General features: G+C 37.6%; 1 protein-coding gene across 1 annotated transcript in view; it reads left to right on the top strand.

Moving 5' to 3' along the window:
- The first annotated feature begins 1,697 nt into the window (after positions 1-1,697).
- The window catches only part of LOC107655954 (A disintegrin and metalloproteinase with thrombospondin motifs 9-like), a 41,829-nt gene continuing 24,592 nt past the window's right edge, over positions 1,698-18,934 (top strand). Inside the window, exons 1-20 of the mRNA XM_016443589.1 lie at positions 1,698-1,803; positions 2,508-2,890; positions 4,449-4,608; positions 5,797-6,086; positions 7,067-7,150; positions 7,278-7,402; positions 7,767-7,807; positions 7,892-7,997; positions 9,563-9,709; positions 9,965-10,106; positions 10,369-10,473; positions 11,006-11,099; positions 12,454-12,590; positions 12,725-12,842; positions 13,039-13,134; positions 14,883-15,049; positions 15,190-15,319; positions 15,550-15,676; positions 18,071-18,281; positions 18,407-18,568. Coding sequence (XP_016299075.1) covers positions 1,707-1,803; positions 2,508-2,890; positions 4,449-4,608; positions 5,797-6,086; positions 7,067-7,150; positions 7,278-7,402; positions 7,767-7,807; positions 7,892-7,997; positions 9,563-9,709; positions 9,965-10,106; positions 10,369-10,473; positions 11,006-11,099; positions 12,454-12,590; positions 12,725-12,842; positions 13,039-13,134; positions 14,883-15,049; positions 15,190-15,319; positions 15,550-15,676; positions 18,071-18,281; positions 18,407-18,568 — 2,922 coding nt within the window. The 5' untranslated portion in view covers positions 1,698-1,706. The remainder of the gene's footprint in view (positions 1,804-2,507; positions 2,891-4,448; positions 4,609-5,796; positions 6,087-7,066; positions 7,151-7,277; positions 7,403-7,766; positions 7,808-7,891; positions 7,998-9,562; positions 9,710-9,964; positions 10,107-10,368; positions 10,474-11,005; positions 11,100-12,453; positions 12,591-12,724; positions 12,843-13,038; positions 13,135-14,882; positions 15,050-15,189; positions 15,320-15,549; positions 15,677-18,070; positions 18,282-18,406; positions 18,569-18,934) is intronic.

The following is an 18,934-nucleotide window of genomic DNA, read 5'->3' as shown; positions in this document are numbered from 1 at the left end:
ATTGGATGATTGTGAGGTACAGTTTAGCATAGTGGTGCAGGGACATTCAGTGACACATCTTGACCCTTCTTTGAACACTCGAGTCAACTTTCAGCATCCATTCAAGCTTTCTAGTTCTTATCTCATCAAAGCCAAGAGGAAGTGAAGTTTACACTGACTTGAGGTCACCCTTGTTACACCATTGCAAGTCCAACACAATACAGTCAGCCTCTCTCTCTCGCTCATTCATACTTTCCTTTAAGCAGCCTTACAGCTGGTGCATGGTGAAATCCATATTCACTCCAGGAAATCTTACAGTGTAGATAGAATCTCCAACTCTTTTCATCTAAACTTAATGGAAAACTGTACTATGCTCTGTCCAAATCTATAACCCAAATGAATCCCATGAAGCAGGTTTATGATAACTTCAGAGAAGATACTGTAACTGTAAATAGAGAATACCTTCTGGAAGATTTTGTGGCTGTAAGGAAACATATGTATTGGGCCAATATGTTTTTACTGCTCATGCAGTGATTTAAAAGTGATTCTCGCATAATTAGCTATCAGAGTGCAAAGTAACATTTGTTATTAAAGTATATTTTAGTGAATCCTGCATAAAATGTTTAATTTCAGCATACAAGGATATGTCTCAATTGCTTTATAATAGTCTACATCACAAATATCAGCATTATACACTGAACAAAATTATAAACGCAACACTTTTGTTTTTGCCCCCATTTTTCATGAGCTGAACTCAAAGATCTAAGACTTTTTCTATGAGAAGTGCTCACTAACACAGATTTAGACAGATTTGTGAACAATATTTGAGAGAAATAGGCCTTTTGTGTACATAGAAAAAATCTTAGATCTTTGAGTTCAGCTCATGAAAAATGGGGGCAAAAACAAAAGTGTTGCATTTATAATTTTGTTCAGTGTATATTGGTATTCAGCCACCCTGCTGCCTAATAACTGGTATCAGCATTGGCCACTGAAAAACACTTATCAGTCATATAAATGCACATTGCTGGGACACAGGTGTTGGGACAGACACAAAAAAAAAACAGCCCGAAAAGTGGGAAACTACCATATACAAGAGAAACTCTGTGGACTTTATCAGTAATAAATATAATGTCATATTCTATTCAAGATTATGTTGAAGGTCAGGTGGTCAAATTTACAGCGCTCCTTGCTCTTTAAATTTAGAAGTTTATTTATTGACCCAAAGCTGTTTGTATTAATGTAAACGTCAATTAGTCTAAGAACTATCTTATGAGAGATAGGCAACAGAACTGAATGTAGCCATAACTGCACAGTCTGAAGTAGGAACAAGAACATAATGCACGTGTGCATGATCGTTATGAGTAACATATTCAGTGATTTTAAAATGAAGTTTAGTCTGCACGCTGCATTAGCGACACATATGGCAGGAGTGGCCTTCTGAGAGAGGGGTGTCTCTTAGAGTACGCCCAAGTCTCGGCTAGAGTAATCAGCAAACTGGAGACCACCACAGTTGCATCGACCCCCTTTCTGGTATTATGCATGCAAACCAAGAGCTCCGACCGAGCGCTTGTTAGCGACATGGAAGTCACTTCTATAAAGTAGAGGAGAAACGTTTTGGATGTGGCAACCGTACGGCAGAAATCCCGGCTTGAGCGCGGTTTCAAAAGACAGCGGAATACTGAATTCGGGCTTGCTTGCTTGCATTGATTTTTTTAACGTGGACAATCATGGTTTTGTTCTTCTGGGGACTAAGTTTTTTAGTATTACTCTCTGATTTTATGAATGCAGTAGCTTCAGCAGGGACACCGCGAGGTTCAGAGAAAGGTATGAGCTCTTTTCGTGATCTTTTACTCTCTGAATCAACTCAGAACCTCGAGGCGCGGAGAATGAATGACTTTTCCTTGCTTGCTTCAGAGCTCATAGCGCGCTGTATGAAGAGTCTTCGAGTAATAGTAACTGACTGACACCTGATTTATCTCGTGGAGTCTTAGAGGAAAAAACAGTTAGCAACTATTTTGATGGAGCTTTTTCTACATATATTTTGAAAGTAGTGTAGGCTGACAATGAATTATTTAAATAAAACTTAAAGTTGTGTTCAACACTGTTACTATTAGGCTATATTTACCTATTTGAGAATAATTCTCTAAGTGAGCTCTTCAAGGACAGGTTTAAGTGTTCTCTTTTTCATTACTTTATGTTTAACAGTAGACACGATCTTACACTGTCAACCCTGTTGCCATGATTAGTAGGTAGGCTATTTCAAGAAATTTCGACATTAAATTGTTTTTCTAGCAAGTGTAGTTTCTGTATCTTGTAATGCCAAATTAAAATGTAAAACTGTCAACCCTGTTACCGGTTTGTTACATAGACGCGCAGAGCAATACTTGATCATTTAGACAGTTTGTCTGAAAAAAAAAATGTTTAAATGCCACAAAAATGTACTTTACAAGTCACTGCAAACGACATTTATAGAATGACTGACTTGTTGTTACTTAATTTTACTACTCAATCTCTGTTTTCTACCACAGCGAAATTATCGCATTTTGGCGCGTATGAGATTGTAACTCCGGCCAGAGTGAATGAATCCGGTGACAAACTGCCAACAGGCGTGCACTTCAAGAGGAGAAAGCGGAGTACCGACCCAGTAACCGGCAACATCTCCCATCATTGGACCTCTCCGCACGTCTATTACCAACTATCTGCCTTTGGGCAGGACTATTACCTTAATCTTACACTCGAGTCGGGATTTATTGCGCCAGTTTACACTGTCACGATACTCGGAGCATCCAGTGAAGGTTATAATTCAGAAGAGGGGCAGGAGGAGGACACGGAGTATCAGCACTGCTTTTATAAAGGACATGTGAACGCTGGGCAGGAGCATACCGCAGTAATCAACCTCTGCTCCGGTTTGGTGAGTTTAATAAACGTTTATTATTACTAATAATTATCTTCATCATAATTTATGCGATACAGGTCGCAATATGCATTCATGCATTCAGAAACTTTGCAAATGTTAATATGCACCCCAGATCCTTCCTATGTGGTTACATAATTACTCGCACACAATCGCACAAAGAAGTTTGGAGCTAGTTAGTCGGATACATGCGCACCAATTTTGAGACAGATCGCTTCGAAAGTATTTTCCCAACATGTTAAATCAGGTATCATACAAACTTACGCTCTGTAAATGAGCTGGGTGACGCACACTCATCAGTGGCATAAGCAGCAGTAGTGTGCCCGACGTCATCGGCAGTCCATATATGGGACTCAGATGTCATCTGTTGATGTGAACGTGAGGTCGTGCCATGTAACGCAGCTTCTCACAGATCAAAAGTAGTCTTGGGAACGAACTAGCGAATCGGTTCTTCAGAATCGTTTCAAAGAACCTATTCAAACCGTATTTAGTGATGCTTTCGTTGTTACGTTGTCCTTGACATCCAGGCAATGCACGCTCTATATAAAACATTTAGATGGTGATGCTAAACAATGCTCAAATTAATTTAGGCTATATCTATGTAAGAATATTTGGTTACTTTTGAATGTCTGTCAATGGAGATTGTCAGAAAGCATTATATGTCCAATATTTTTCAAAATGCTATCATGAGAACTGTAGGCTTTCAGTGAAAGCGGAAGGATCTGTGTCCCTAATTAGTAATTAGCCGCCTTTTCAATTAATCTGATGTTTGCTTTCGAGTTTGCTCTTGATTGTCCTCAAGCACCATAACGTAAACCATATTGTTGGTTTAAAATATTCAAAACATTTAACAAAACCAAAAAGAGAAAATGTTATGTGAACATTTTATTACATTTTAACCTACACATTGAAGAAAAACGGACACAACATGATTCATTTATTCCTCCTTTCAGGGTTTGAACCTATGAAGTTTGGATTGCCTGCCCTAGATAACACTACCCCCATTAGTATAGAGTGCCTGTAGCTGGGAGATTATATGGTTATATGGTATTTTAATGTTAAAGTTATTGCACATGTATTCTTATGCAGAATCTCCGGCAATTTTTAGTAAATTTGTCAGGCTTGTTTGGGATGGCCAGTTTGTATCCCTTAATACTCAGGTGTATACAAACAATTTGTCTAAAATATGTTATCTGTAATACAATAACCGGCCTCAAACCTGTTCAATATGTTTCTTCTTGAAGATAAGGAGAGCGTTTATCAATGTGCTTCTCACTGGCTTTTAGGAAATTCACATTTCAAAACTTTATGCTTCGTAAGTGTGGCAGAATGTTCTGATAGTTATCAACAACATTCTGCATTCATTACCCCCCTGAGGCCAGTACACTGATATGCATGCAATGTATGTTTACTTTATCACTCCATCAGCCACTTAGGATTTGTACGTAAATCAAATCTTAGGGGGAAGTTGTAAGGGCAATTTACAGTCACACACAGAATGTGTCTATAGACTTCACTGGCTGCGGACCAATTTAAAGTTTGTTGTTTGTTTTAGCTTGGCACTTTCAGGTCACCAGAAGGAGAGTTTTTTGTGGAACCCCTTCATAGCTACAATGGTAAACATTATGAAGAAGAACACATCAAACCTCATGTCGTGTACAGAAAAGATGCCTCAAAAAAGACAGTAGATGACTCAACTACATGTGAAACTTCAGGTAAGCAGGAAGATACGCACGTCTTACCTTTTGAGTGGAAAAGTTTTGAGAGGTAAACATCTGATTTTAAACTTTAAAGTAAACCAATGTCAGTAATATTTACAATAACAAAACTGTACTGGATCATACTGGATCGTGCATCGCTGCAGTGAATTCAGTGACTCCCAGTGCATTGTACTGACTCATATTCAAGATAAGAAGCATTAATTTACCATATTGTTTCTATGTAGTTTTGCAAATAATATGTTAATGCATAATTAAATTAACCAGTTATAATTCTGTAAATCTAATTACGATTATGAATATAAGCACAGCACAACGCTTCTAGGCACGGAAACGGATATGCTATCATTGGCATTGAAATACTCATAGCGCTATTCATGGTTTCTTTTGCATCCTTTGCTTTTCTATTTTGAAATGTCATTGAGTAGAAGTCAGTAGAACAGGAAAAATCTTTTTGGAAGTTCTTGGTATCGTTCCAATCTTAGTTTACTGCCACAAAATCCTGTTGACTCTTGCACTTCCTGTGGCCTGAAGATAAGGAAACTCAAGAGGCCCAATACCATGAAAGCCACGTGGTGAGATGCATTCTAGTAAAGCAATGCCAGTTTTAAGTGTTTGTAAATTCAGTGTTACAAAAATAAATTTGGATAGGGCTAATATACCCTGCTGCATATCAATAGCACTCAACAGCAGCTTTGTTTTTTGAATTACCCCTTTGGTGTTCTTTGGTATTGTGTTATGTAAAGGAAACGTTTAGCCCCCAAAAGTGCTGGGAGAAGAACTTACTTTAGTTTGCAAGAGTTTTATTGAAAGCTCCATTGTGGCTTTCTTTTTAGTCTAGTGGAATAGGATTAATTTTGATTCCCAGTACACTTTTTTGTGAAATATTTTTGCAATTGATCATATTTTAAAATGGAATTTATTCCTGTGATGGCAAAGCTGAATTTTTAGCCAGTCTTCAGTGTCACATGGTCCTTCGGAAATCATTCTAATAGACTGATTGGCACTCAAGAAACATTCTTCAGTTCAAACTAGCTTTTACTGACCCTAAGCGGTTGCGTGCATTCACTTTTATGGAGGCTCACCTGTCTACAATCCATATTATCATCTAATATAGATAATGATTAACCCTCCTTGGATGCATAATCACTTCACTTTATGTATTGTTTTCCTCCTTTAATGCAGGACATAAAGAGCCACACCGCAGACACAGGAACAGACTGAAGAGAAAGTTGCCCTCAAGCATGTTGTCCGACCTGGAGACTCTTAATTCCAGACTCTTCTCTGCCCCCTTCCCCTCCTCAGAAAACAAGCACAACTCCGCTAATGAAAGCAGTGACTCCAAGCCGCACCGGAGATCAAAGCGTTTCCTCTCCTACCCCCGTTTTGTTGAAGTCATGGTTGTGGCAGACAGCAAGATGGTGGAACATCATGGAAGCAACCTCCAGCACTACATTCTTACACTGATGTCCATCGTAAGTTCTGCCCAGTTAACAATAGCCTCCTGGTTTGATGGGTTTGTGTCTGGGTCTGCGTTAGGTCTGGTGCTCTTGCTCTTACTATGCTCTTACAGGACAGATTATTAGCATGGGGTGAATATGTCTGACAGACTTGATGAATGTTGAATATAAAACAAATAAAATCAGGTATGTTGCATGGACTGCATGCTTTAGATGCTTTTTCGTTGGAACTCACAGGGAGGTTAGATGACCTATATTTTGATCTTGGCAAAGGCTGAATTCTCAGCAGGATCTGGCAGCACAAGCTAGTTCTCAATGGCCAAGAAACATTTTTTTTCAACAGCTGAGGTTAACATCACGTGTTCAACGAGGTCTTTGTGTATTAAAAAAAATGTAAACACCACCCTACCAAGTACTTTCACATTTTGAGTGATTATATTTTGATTGAAATATTTTGTGATGATTACAAAAGGTTTAAAAACATTCTAAAAGGTTTTTGAAAGAAGTCTCTTACTCTCAACAAGGCTGCATATTTTGATCAAATTACAGTAAGATTAATGTGAATTAAAAAACAAACAACTGTTTTCTATATTAATATATTTTAAAATAATGTAACTTATTTGTCTGATGGCAAAACTGAATTTAGAGCAGCTATTACTCCAGTCTTCAGTGTCGTATGATCTTTCAGAAATTATTCCAATACACTGGTTTGGTGCTCAAAAAGACATTTCTTATTCTTATCAATGGTGAAAACAGTTATATAATATTTTTGCAAAATTGTAAATATCTTTACTGTCACTTTTGAGCAATTTAATGCATCCTTGCAGAATAAAAGTAAAATTTCTTACAGTCCTACTGCCCCCGAACAGTTCTGAACAGTAGTGTATAATATAATAACAGCTGAAACTCTCTGAGGCTGGTAGTTTGAGACCCCTGCTGTAAAGTAATCATAAGCCCTGACAATGAATTCCAGTTGTTTGTGTTCTCTCACTTAGGTTTCCTCCATCTATAAGGATCCCAGCATTGGAAACCTGATTAACATTGTTATTGTGAAGTTGGTCATCATAAAGAATGAGCTGGTAAGAGTTCTTTGTGTGGAAGTGTGGTAACTAATGGTTGCATTAAGGGCGCTTTTAAAATGTACTTAAGCAGTATTTTACAGTTAAACCTTAACCTTATTCAAATGTTATCATCTGTCTTCTATAGGATGGTCCAACTATCTCTTTCAATGCACAAGCTAGTTTGAAAAACTTCTGCATATGGCAGCAGAGTCAGAACCACCCAGATGACAATCATCACTCGCATCACGACACCGCCATCCTAATCACAAGGTAAGAACGATTTTTATGGAATGGTTTAGATTTTTTCTCTTTACCTATTCCTATTGCTCACAGGTGTTGTAGAACATACAATAAGTCTAGTTGTGCTATGTTTTGTGTCGTCTCTCCACAGTATGATTTCAGTGCCATTCATTTGGCAACACAGAAACTTTATACTTGGTGTGAACCTTGAGCAAAACAGTACAGAAATGATTTGAGTAACAAAGTAATTATTTATAGTGCTACAACTTCTTAGGCTGTACTTTTCATGGCCATGAATGCATGCATAAATAAGAAAGCAAAGGACAGCACAGACACAAATGCAAGATAAAAGGGTGTCCAAATTTGTGAAGCCTTGTCCTTTTTCTGATTTTAGGCAGGACATCTGTCGTGCTCGGGACAAGTGTGACACTTTAGGTAAATCATCTTTGTGTGAAAATGGTGATTATGATCATATTAAAGTTGACAGTTTAACTACGGTGTTCTCTCATGCACTTTCAGGTCTTGCTGAGCTGGGTACAGTTTGTGATCCCTACAGAAGTTGCAGTATTAATGAGGATAATGGACTCAGTACTGCTTTCACCATCGCTCATGAGCTTGGCCATGTGTGAGTACTATTTTTGTGAAATATTTCGCTTTGTAAATGTGCGCATACTTTCCCCCTTCAACATAAATGCCACTTGAATTCATTTTTTGCTTTCTAGCACAATGACAGTCATGCATTTTTAAGTTTTAAGTGTGGCTTAAGTGTCCAAATAATTGTCTTTAAATCATTTATTTTTAAGTTTTGAGTGTGGCTTAAGTGTCCAAATACTTTTTGAGCCGTAACATCTCCTACATTATAAATGCTGTTTGTCACACTGACTTTGCTTGAGAAGAGCTCTTATTATACCTAGAACTAAATTATCTTTAAATTATTTATCTACTATTGTGTTCTACTTTTGTAGTAGAACTTCTTCAAGGTCCACCAGTCTGCAAGTTTCTCAAGCCTCTTCACTGCTTTTTGTCCTATTTTTTAGTATTTTATTTTGGTATGTTTTGGGGAGATGTCATTGCCGTTTGTACAGCTCGATAATAGTCTGTGCAACTTCTCAAGGTCTGTTCACCACTGCTGAAATGACTCAGTTATGCTCTTGTTTTTTTTTAGCTTAATAGAGTCTTGGAGGTAAATTATCTTAATAAACGAGGTCATGGCTGATACAGTGGTCTCATGATGGTCAAGTACAGAAAAACAAACATTCTGTCGGTATCTGTTCCTATTTCAGCTTGGCAAAAATCTTCAATAAAAGGCCAATATTTATGCCACAATATTGGCAAATGGATCTACGCCTAAGTTTGCATGTACAGTCAAATGGAATTTACCTCTAAAAGGCCTTTAAACGAACTCTCTTTTTGAATTCCATTCTTATCCGGTGGCAGGTGGTGACATCAGTGCCATGTGCTTGAGTGAGGATTTAGTCTTGGTGCTGTACAGTGCTATGCAGCGCGTACCACCTCTCTCACCTATGGTTGTCCCAGAATTTGATATGTTCTGCTACTCATGGGATTATTACTTTCCTTACTGGTGGCCAACTGATATATATTTTTTTAAATACTGGCAATATTGCTAGCAATATCTAGAGAGTGGGGTGGCAAAAGGTCTATTTAATGCTGATATAAATAATACAGTTTATTGACGACAAATGAAAAGAAAAAAAACCTGAACTAAAATGAACTTATTTTATGCTGTATTCACTAAATATTTACTGAAATGTCCTTAATGATTTAGGATATTTAATTGTTCATTCTCATTTCCCCTATTTTCTATTTTTTCATTTAGGTTACCTTTGCCATCATCATATTATATATATATATATATACTGTAGATAGATAGATAGATAGATACATGTGATATACATATGATTTTTTTATTTAAAAAAAGAAAGAAACATCAAGTAACACATTGAAATAAATGTGAAATTTTGAAGTAGAAAGACTGAAAGACTTCTTTGTTTTATTTCCAAATTCAAAAAACTTTTTTTTTACATTATTTTTTTTACAACTGTGAAAATACCTGGTTTTGGTCAGTCTTACAGATAGTGTGCCGATCAGAGTACATGTGTCCTGAACCTGCTCATCATATTGTCCTGTTTGTGTGTGTGTGTGCATGTGTGTTTTCAATCATGCCCTTAGGTTCAACATGCCTCACGATGACAGTAACAAATGCAAGGAGGATGGAGTCAAGAACCAGCAACATGTGATGGCCCCTACGCTCAACTATTACACCAATCCTTGGATGTGGTCTAAATGTAGTCGGAAATACATCACAGAGTTCCTCGAGTATGTAACCCCCCTTTTACAATCCACACAGTCACAGAACCTGTGATATTGGTTTGAACTCTCGATGTTGAGCCCGACATGTCCAGCGTCAACTTGCATTTGTTTTCTTCTAAACATTCTCAATTGGAATGGAAACAACGTCATCTGTAGCAAACGGAACAGATTAATGTTTTTGTCTTCTGTCACTTACTGAGATCATTTGTGTTGTTTGTGTCTTGTTTTTCTTCAGCTCATTTGTTTATTATTTATCATTAGCACAGGGTATGGTGAGTGTTTGCTCAATGAGCCAGTTTCTAGGCCATACAGTTTGTCCCAGCAGCTGCCTGGACAGATATACAGCGTCAATAAACAATGTGAGCTGATATTTGGGCCTGGGACACAGGTGTGCCCATATATGGTGAGAAGATCCCTCAGGGAATTGCATAACATACTGACAAGGACGTTTTCTACTGTGTATTATCTGCTGTCTAATATTATTTATGGAGATGTTTTTAATAAAAAAACATAAACAGAATCCATAGTACAGCTAGTAATATCAAAGTGACATTCAAAGCATGTTACGCGTGCAGAAAAAACAAGTGTCAGTACAAATTTTGTGCGTAAGTGTGTGTGTTTAAGAGTTTTTTTAAGCTAACAGTAAGTGTTTGGATGTTGTGCAGACACAGTGCCGAAGGTTGTGGTGCACCAGTCCAGAAGGAGTCCAGCGTGGCTGCCGGACCCAACACATGCCATGGGCAGATGGGACAGAATGTTCTCCTGGAAAGGTAAGCACTCAGTAAATCAAATGTGAACATATTTAGAAAAATGTCATTAGGCTCCAGTGTTGTTTAGATCCCAACAATATCTTCTTTTGTGTTAAATGACATGAGGGTGAATAAATGATGATAGAAATGTCATTTTTGGGTGAACTGTCCTTTTAAAGATAAGGGGCCCTATTTTAACGATCTAAGCGCATGGTCTAAAGCGCACGGCGCAGGTGCACTTAGGGCGTGTCCAAATCCACTTTTGCTAGTTTAACAATGGGAAAAACAGTCTAAAAGGGTTGTGCCTATTCTCTTAATGAGTAATGGGTGTTTTTTGGGCATAACGTGCAATAAACCAATCAGAGTCGCATCTCCCATTCCCTTTAAGAGCCAGCAGATTTGCTATTTACATGGCGGAATTTGCAAGAGCAAAGACAGAACGCGTCTTCACAGATGAAACCGATCTGCTCGTGCGTGAGCAAATAGGTAGCCTAATTCTGATACATGCAATGACTATCCATTATGACATGTAGGCATTTTTATATTTATCAAGCATAGCAAGGAACAGTGTGCCAGCTTTGATGGGCGGCACTTCAACATCAATGGTCTACCTCCAAATGTCCGCTGGGTGCCAAAGTATAGCGGAAGTAAGTTGCAGCTGGCACATAATGGGTTGTAGAATAAAAAATTCAAGGGATAGTTCATATTCATATTAAAATCTCACCATCATGTCATTCCAAACCTTTACATTTTTGAAAAATAATAATGCAGGTCTTTGAACGAAAAAAAAACGAAAGATCATAGTGACCATGTCTGTTAAGTTCTGAAAAGTGACACAAAAACTGATGTGAACAAATGATTCAGTCTGAATCAATTAAAAGAACCCTCTCGAAAGGTTGATGATCCAATTTCAACTCACTGATTCAATGATCCAATAACAGCAGTTCTTGATTTAACAGCTCACTAGAGAAGAAGATTTTTACTGAATAATGACATGGGCTGCATTTCCCAAAAGCATTGTAAGCCACCAATGGTCTCTACAATTAACTTAGTTTATGATGCTTTTGAGAAACGCAGCCAATGTCTGTTCCTCACACAAAGCTGTTCTATGTACACCAGTAGTTTTGGCTACATTTATGGTGCTCTGTTGTCATTTGGGAGCTTAAAAGACATCACTACAAATTGTAAAAGCGGCATGAAAATTCTTCAACAAATCTTCCTTTTGTGTTCCACGGAGTTTCCTCGTGATTTGAGACAAATCAAATTACCAAACACAATTAGATTTTAATTAAGTTGATAATTGTGTGGTACAAAGATGAATAGCTGTGATGAGAAACATATTATCAGTGTCCTAAATACAGTAAGTCAGACTGTATTAACTCTTTCTCATGGCTGTGTGTGCTGTAGTTCTGATGAAGGATCGCTGTAAGCTATTCTTTCTTCCATATATCTTCTATATGTGTTCCACTGAAACAACTTGTAAATAAACAGTTATAATTAGAAATATTTTAAAAATGACAAAAAAAAAATAAAACGAAAATGAAAATATAAAAATAAAAAATAAAAGCTAATTCTAAATATTAATAAATACTGTAATAGTAAATAAATAATACTAAAACAACACTGCAGATTTCTCACTTGATGTTTGCCAGTAATTTCTGCTCATATGCCCTCAGTATTTGTTGAGAATGTCCCTATAGAATAAGTTTCTTAATTGTTTCAGTTCAAACTAATTGTTAAACTAATATATAATTGCTTTCAGTATGTATAACCCATATTAAACAATCCTCCAGAATTCCCTCATTATTTGAGACATGGTGGAGACAATGATTTCAAAGGTTCCATACTTTCAATGTACTTACCAAACCAAATTACATTTTAATTACCTTGGGAATTGTGTAGTACAATATCTATGATGAGAAACATATTATCAATGTCCTAAATACAGTAAGGCTGAAGTCACACTGTATTAACTCTTTCTCATGGCTCTGTGTGCTGTAGTTCTGATGAAGGTTCCCTGTAAGCTATTCTGTCGTGTGGCGGGCAGTACAGCTTACTACCAACTCAGGGACAGAGTTATTGATGGCACGCAGTGTGGGCCTGATACCAATGACATCTGTGTGCAGGGCCTGTGCAGGGTGGGTGCATTTGTGTGTCTATATGGTGTGAAAATGCACCTAAATCAGTGAATATTCTGCATAATCTGAAGCATTAGTCCTGTATAGTCTTGTTCAAGTGTCCTTTGAATTAATTCCACATTCTGTTTCTGCAGCAAGCAGGATGTGACCACGTGTTAAACTCCAAGGCCAGGAGAGATAAGTGTGGAGTATGTGGTGGGGATAACTCATCTTGCAAGACTGTGGCAGGAACGTTCAACATAGTGCATTATGGTAGGTGACACAGGCTGTTATTTTAGCGCAGTTCTTTTCATGTTAGTCAAGCAACCCAAAGCAGTTTAATTCAGATTTAACTTGATTCGCTTTAGTTCCACGCAGTTCAGCCCAATTACAGACCAAAAGAAGAATAATATTTGCTCTATAATAATATTTTTTGGGGGAGTATTTATTGATTGCTGCTTTTTTGCAGGTTACAATGTTGTGGTGCGAATTCCCAGTGGTGCTACAAACATAGATGTGAGACAACACAGCTACTCAGGGAAACCAGAGGACGATAACTACCTCGGTAAGATAAGAAATTACATTAGACATTAAATACAATAACATGATTTTTTTCCCCAGTTGTAGTTCAATGGTAGTTCAGAGGATTTAAATACAACTTGGAAAAGTAATAATAAAAATTAGACATGCACTGATAAACATGCTGATAATTATTTTCTTATTATATTCATATTAAATAAAATGATATACTATTTTGTAATTAAAATAAAACCCTATATATTCTTTAAAAAATACTCAAATCTGTCAAATACTAAATTCTACATAGTATTGAATTAAAAAAAAGTTATTTAATTATTTAAAGATGAACTTTAAATGAAGATTATATGTTGGCAAATGTAATGACAAATGAGCATACGATTAAATATCCAACACTGGCTGACAAGTTTTAATAATCTCTAAAATCGACAGATAACAATATGGCACTAAAATACCATGCATTAGAGGTCTGCATTCCCGCGGCTCTCCCACGGGAACCGCGGGACCCGACCAGATTTTTTGCGCCGGTAGCGATTAAGATTTTGGTAGCGGTCGGTAACTCTGGTGTAATTTGAACGGGAGTGGGTGATCTAACAATATCCCGTTCCCGACATCCATTCAGAACAGCATATCTGCACTTTATTCTTATTGACCACTGGTACAGCCTGCACTCAGACTGTTATGCACGCATGCTTTCTGCGTCACGCATTTTATTTGCGGGATCTGTGCGCAGCATGTGCATAACGATGCTCAGAGCAGGCTGTACCGGTGGTAAATATACGACCCTCAGACAGAACAGGCAGGTTGTCGATGAGTGACAGAGCAGAATAAGGATGGAGCAAAGTGTGGATGCACGCTGTCCTTGAACCGTTCAACTCGGTTTTGTTTATATTTTGCCTAGCCTATAATTTTAAATGACAGATGTCGTATTTATTTATTTTTCTCTGCGACAATTTTCCTACTGTGTTAACAGAAAAGTGTTAAACAAATTTAGTATTTTGACAAGACGAATAAAAATAGCTAATAGGCTATTTTGTACAACCTTACAACGTTAGTGCTACGTAACATCGTAACGAAAGTTAGTGCTGATGCTTTATGCATCATTACAAGACAGTTGCCAAATGGAAAATTGATTTGCATATTCATCATGATCAATTCTTAATTAAATGAATCCTATGGTTTGATGTGCCATAGGAGAACTGATGTCAAGATTTACTGCAAGCTTATTTACAAGAGGCTTTTGCAATTGTTTTCATAAACGTTTTTGTGTTAATGCTTCAGAACTCTACAAATCTAAGGAAATATGTGCTGTTTTCAGCAGATTACGGAGCTGTGCTTGTGTGTTTATTGATATCTTTGCATGCCTATGTGTATTTGGTGCATTTATGTGTGTTTATGTATGAGGACCAGGGGTTAGCCGTTGTAATGTGTGAAGTAGTGAGGCAAGTAACTCATGAAATTAGCTACATAATCACATTAGTGCACATTTTTGAAGCACACTGACTTCAGTAGAGCAAGATGTGGCCTCTTCACAGAATGCTGGATTTCTTTACCCCGATTAGCCTAATCTGACCTGACTGTTGCTAAATCTGACTGTAAAATTGACTGAAAATGTTTTATTCCTTAGGTCATGCAGGTCTTGTAGTGAGAGATATTTGTGTTTCAACAAATGGACGCTATTTAATTATTTATCCTGTGGCATGAATATATATTAGCTTTTTGTGCTTAAACATAAAGAAAATAAAGCATGCACGTTGTTTCATTTTTGTTTTGCAGCCTTGTCCAACAGCCGTGGAGAATATTTACTCAATGGTGATTTTGTGGTCAGTATGTTTAAAAGGGAAGTCAGAGTAGGGAATGCTGTTATTGAATACAGCGGCTCTGACCATGTTGTTGAGAGAATCAACTGCACTGACCGCATTGAAGAGGAGATTATTATCCAGGTAATATGGCTTCAATTAATTCAATTTAAACTTTTATGTTGTCTTACATTGTGAAACCTCACATTTTAACAACGTGTGAATAATGTTTAAAATCTTTGTAACACCATACTTTTGGCCTATATGTGATCTTTTCCAACTAGGTGCTATCCGTAGGTAACCTCTATAACCCTGACGTCAGGTATTCCTACAACATTCCCATAGAGGACAAACCTCAGCAGTTTCTCTGGGATGCGTACGGCCCGTGGCAGGATTGCAGTCTGTTGTGCCAAGGTGGGTGTGAGAGAAGCAACAAATATTTTTTGTGAAACATTCGCCAGAAAAGTCAGTTTAGAATTCGGTGAACTTGAACCAGACGTTTAATGCTGGCGCGGTCATCCAGTTCAGTGTTTCTTGGAAATTTGGAGATTGCAATGAGGAACTTTTTTTTTTCTTTCTTTGTCTAGATCACAAACATGTGTTTGAACTTGTGTATGTCTTGTGCTGTATGTTATGTGCATCAGGAGAGCGCAAGAGGAAGATCTTGTGCAGTCGTGAGTCGGATCGAGTAGTGGTGTCTGATCAGCGGTGCCATGGCTCTCCCAAACCAGCTGTGATCTCTGAGCCATGCAACACAGACTGTGAACTCAGGTACATGTCCACATTCACTAGCTTGTGTGTGTGTGTGTGTGTGTGTGTGAAAGAAGTTAAAAGGATAGTTCACCCAAAAATGAAGATTCTATCATTAATTACTCACCCTCATGTCATTCCAAAGACCTTCGTTCATCTTCGGAACACACAAAAAAGATATTTTTGATGAAATCCAAGAGTTTTCTGATCCTGTAGAACACGCATGCGCTGCGCCTTGTTTACAAACAGAAGAATGCACACACATACGTCGTGGTACTCTCGATAATGGCGGAGGAATAATTGTTGAATAAAGTCATTATTTTTGTTTTCATTGCGCACAAAAAGTATTATTGCAACTTCATAAAATTACGGTTAAATCACTGATGTCACATGGACTATTTTAACAATGTCCTTAGCACGTTTCTGGGTCTGGGAACATTTCAGTTACATTGCTGTCTATGCAGGGTCAGAAAGCTCTCGGATTTCATCAAAAATATCTTAATTTGTGTTTGTGTTCCAAAGATGAACAAAGGTCTTACGGGTTTGGAACAACATGAGGGTGAGTAATTAATGACAGAATTTAAATTTCTGTCAGGACCACTATCGTCAAAATGATTAACACTTAGCATACAGTTTGGATTAGTGGTCGACCGATATATCGCCGATAAGTTTTTCTGTTTGGCCGATGCGTTCGAGGCGGGACTTGTTTGGCCGATGCATTCGAGGCGCATCGGACTTTTATTTTGACGGCGCTGAGAACGGCAGTGCCTGAACACACAGTGCTCACATTCTCCCTCTTGTTCGCTGTCGTCGTTAACAGTTCTGTCCATGGACAGAAGTCTGTCTAATAATCAGATAGAACTGTTAAACAAAGGAATTAAAATGTATACAAAAAAGAATTATATAGATTGCTTTTATATTGCTAGTAATAGAAAGGCAAACAATAAAATACTTTCTCGTTTGCCGTCAGCATTCAGCAAATATGCATTTATATCGTTTAAACCAATCTTTGAATGACTAATGAACATCTAATTTCAAAAACCTTGCAAACTTAGTCGAATCCAGTTGTGAGATCTTGTGAAGTGTGCATTTGTATCCTGCATGATCACGTGTTCTCTGTGTGACGGTCGATCCGTGCGAATTGAATATGGGCAGGAGAGTTCAGCTTCATTGAGACGCGTGATCGACAAACTTTAAACTTGTGATTTCAAATTATGCTGCACTTCATGCTTTTGCCCAATGTCATATTCATGTCATTTTCACTGTGTGCTGTATGTAAAATGAATGTTACCTTGGCTTTATTTGAAAAAATGTGATTCCCAATGCACACAAACTTCCCAGAATACTGAGTGCCCTGTTGGTTTTACTTCCTTTTTAATTATATTTTTATTAAATATTTGTTTATTTGTGAAAAATACTTTGTCATTTAAAGTATAAGCATGTTTATTTTACACATTTATTTTTTAATCCATTTTCAAATGATTTAAAATTTCTTAAATATTAAATAAAATAAAATTATATCGGCTTTATATCGGCCATCGGCCACCCTGCTTTCCAAGATATCGGCATCGGCTGTCAAAAAACCAATATCGGTCGACCACTAGTTTGGATTGGCGGTATGGTTCTGTTCTGGGCAAACAGATATCAGATATCATTAATGTTCTTAATGATATTTAAGTGTAACAACATTATTCAAGATAAAAGGAGTCTGATTCAATGAGGACTATTAGAAAACCAAGTCCTGATGGTGGCGAAAGGAGGAGTTGGGGATGGAGGAGGGTAATTTGCTCCTGAGCAAGTGAAAAAGCTGCTGAATAATACTGAAGAGACCGTATATAGGAAAGCCGTGATAGGCATTGTATTCCTATAGGTAGATGTGGATCATCTGAGAGTCAGCCGATGCAAACTTGACTCAAGTGAGCGGCCAGAACTAACGCTATACGCTTGATTTTTGGGTAAACTATCCCTTTAATTCTTTTATTCAGTAAGGGTACAATAAATTGATCAAAAGCGACAATAAAGGCATTTATAAGGTTATAAATTATCAAATATTAAGCAGCACAACATAATAAGATATGTTACTTGAGCACAAAATCAGCATATTAGAATGATTTCTAAAGGATCATGTGACACCGAAGACTGTAGTAATGATGCTGAAAATTCAGCTTTACCGTCACAGGAATAAATGACATTATTTTAAATAGTAATAATATTTTGCAATGTAACAGTTTTTACTGTTTTTGATCAAATAAATGCAACCTTGGTGAACATAAGAGGCTTTTTTCAAAAACAATCTTACCGACCTGACAATCTTTTGAATTAGTCTATTTATTTATTTATTTAGTCAGTTTTTGTAATGAAACCAGAAATAAGGCTACATGGGGTTTAACTTTGTTGCATTTCTTCAATTTACAGGTGGCAGGTTGTTCGCAAAAGCGAATGTACAGCCACTTGTGGTCTGGGCTTCAGGACTTTGTACATTTACTGCATCAAACAGAGCAGGTTGGATGGGAAAACCCAGAAGGTTGACGACCGATTTTGCAGCAACCAGCACAAGCCTGAAGACAAGGAGGTGTGCCATGGAGACTGCAACCCTGGTGGATGGGAGTACTCTTCCTGGTCTGAGGTGCGAAAAACCTCATTGGTCTCAAAACAGCTCTTGTTAAATATATTAATGTACTTGAAAGAATGTGGACTGTATACATTTTTGACATGTGACTTACTATGAGGATTTTTTTCTTGGTTTTCTAGTGCTCCAGGAGCTGTGGAGGAGGAACACGTCGTAGGAGTGTAGTATGTGGAATGTCAGCAGAAACTGATGACGAAACCAAGTGCAACCCACAAGAAAAGCTCACAGTCCAACCTTGTAATGAGTTCCTGTGTCCTCAGTGGAAAACTGGAGACTGGTCTGAGGTAAACAATGACCAATGCATCCCATGAAAACATGGGCAGCTTCAAATGTAATCAGAATTCATGCAGACTCTACTCTGCTCTGGCCAAGCCTGCTGTGATTGGCACAGAGAGGAGTCCTTGAGCAAGTTAGCGAGTGCTACCATTGACAAAGCACCTTTGCATTAGTGATGGGAAGTTCGGATCATTTTACCGACTCTGAAAGGTAATAAAGAGTTGGTTATTATTATTAAGTCTCTTTCTGGCTCAGACTGGATAGGTTAAGCTTATGGGGCTGTCACGTGATGAACGAACGTCTTGAAAAACCCGAAGACTCGAGAGATGAACTAATCAATTCTCTTTCTGGCTCAGACTGCATTGGTTAAACTT

Source organism: Sinocyclocheilus anshuiensis, unplaced genomic scaffold (genome assembly GCF_001515605.1).
Source record: "Sinocyclocheilus anshuiensis isolate Anshui unplaced genomic scaffold, SAMN03320099.WGS_v1.1 scaffold51, whole genome shotgun sequence".
NCBI lineage: Eukaryota > Metazoa > Chordata > Actinopteri > Cypriniformes > Cyprinidae > Sinocyclocheilus > Sinocyclocheilus anshuiensis.
This window is presented reverse-complemented; position numbering and strand designations above follow the sequence as displayed.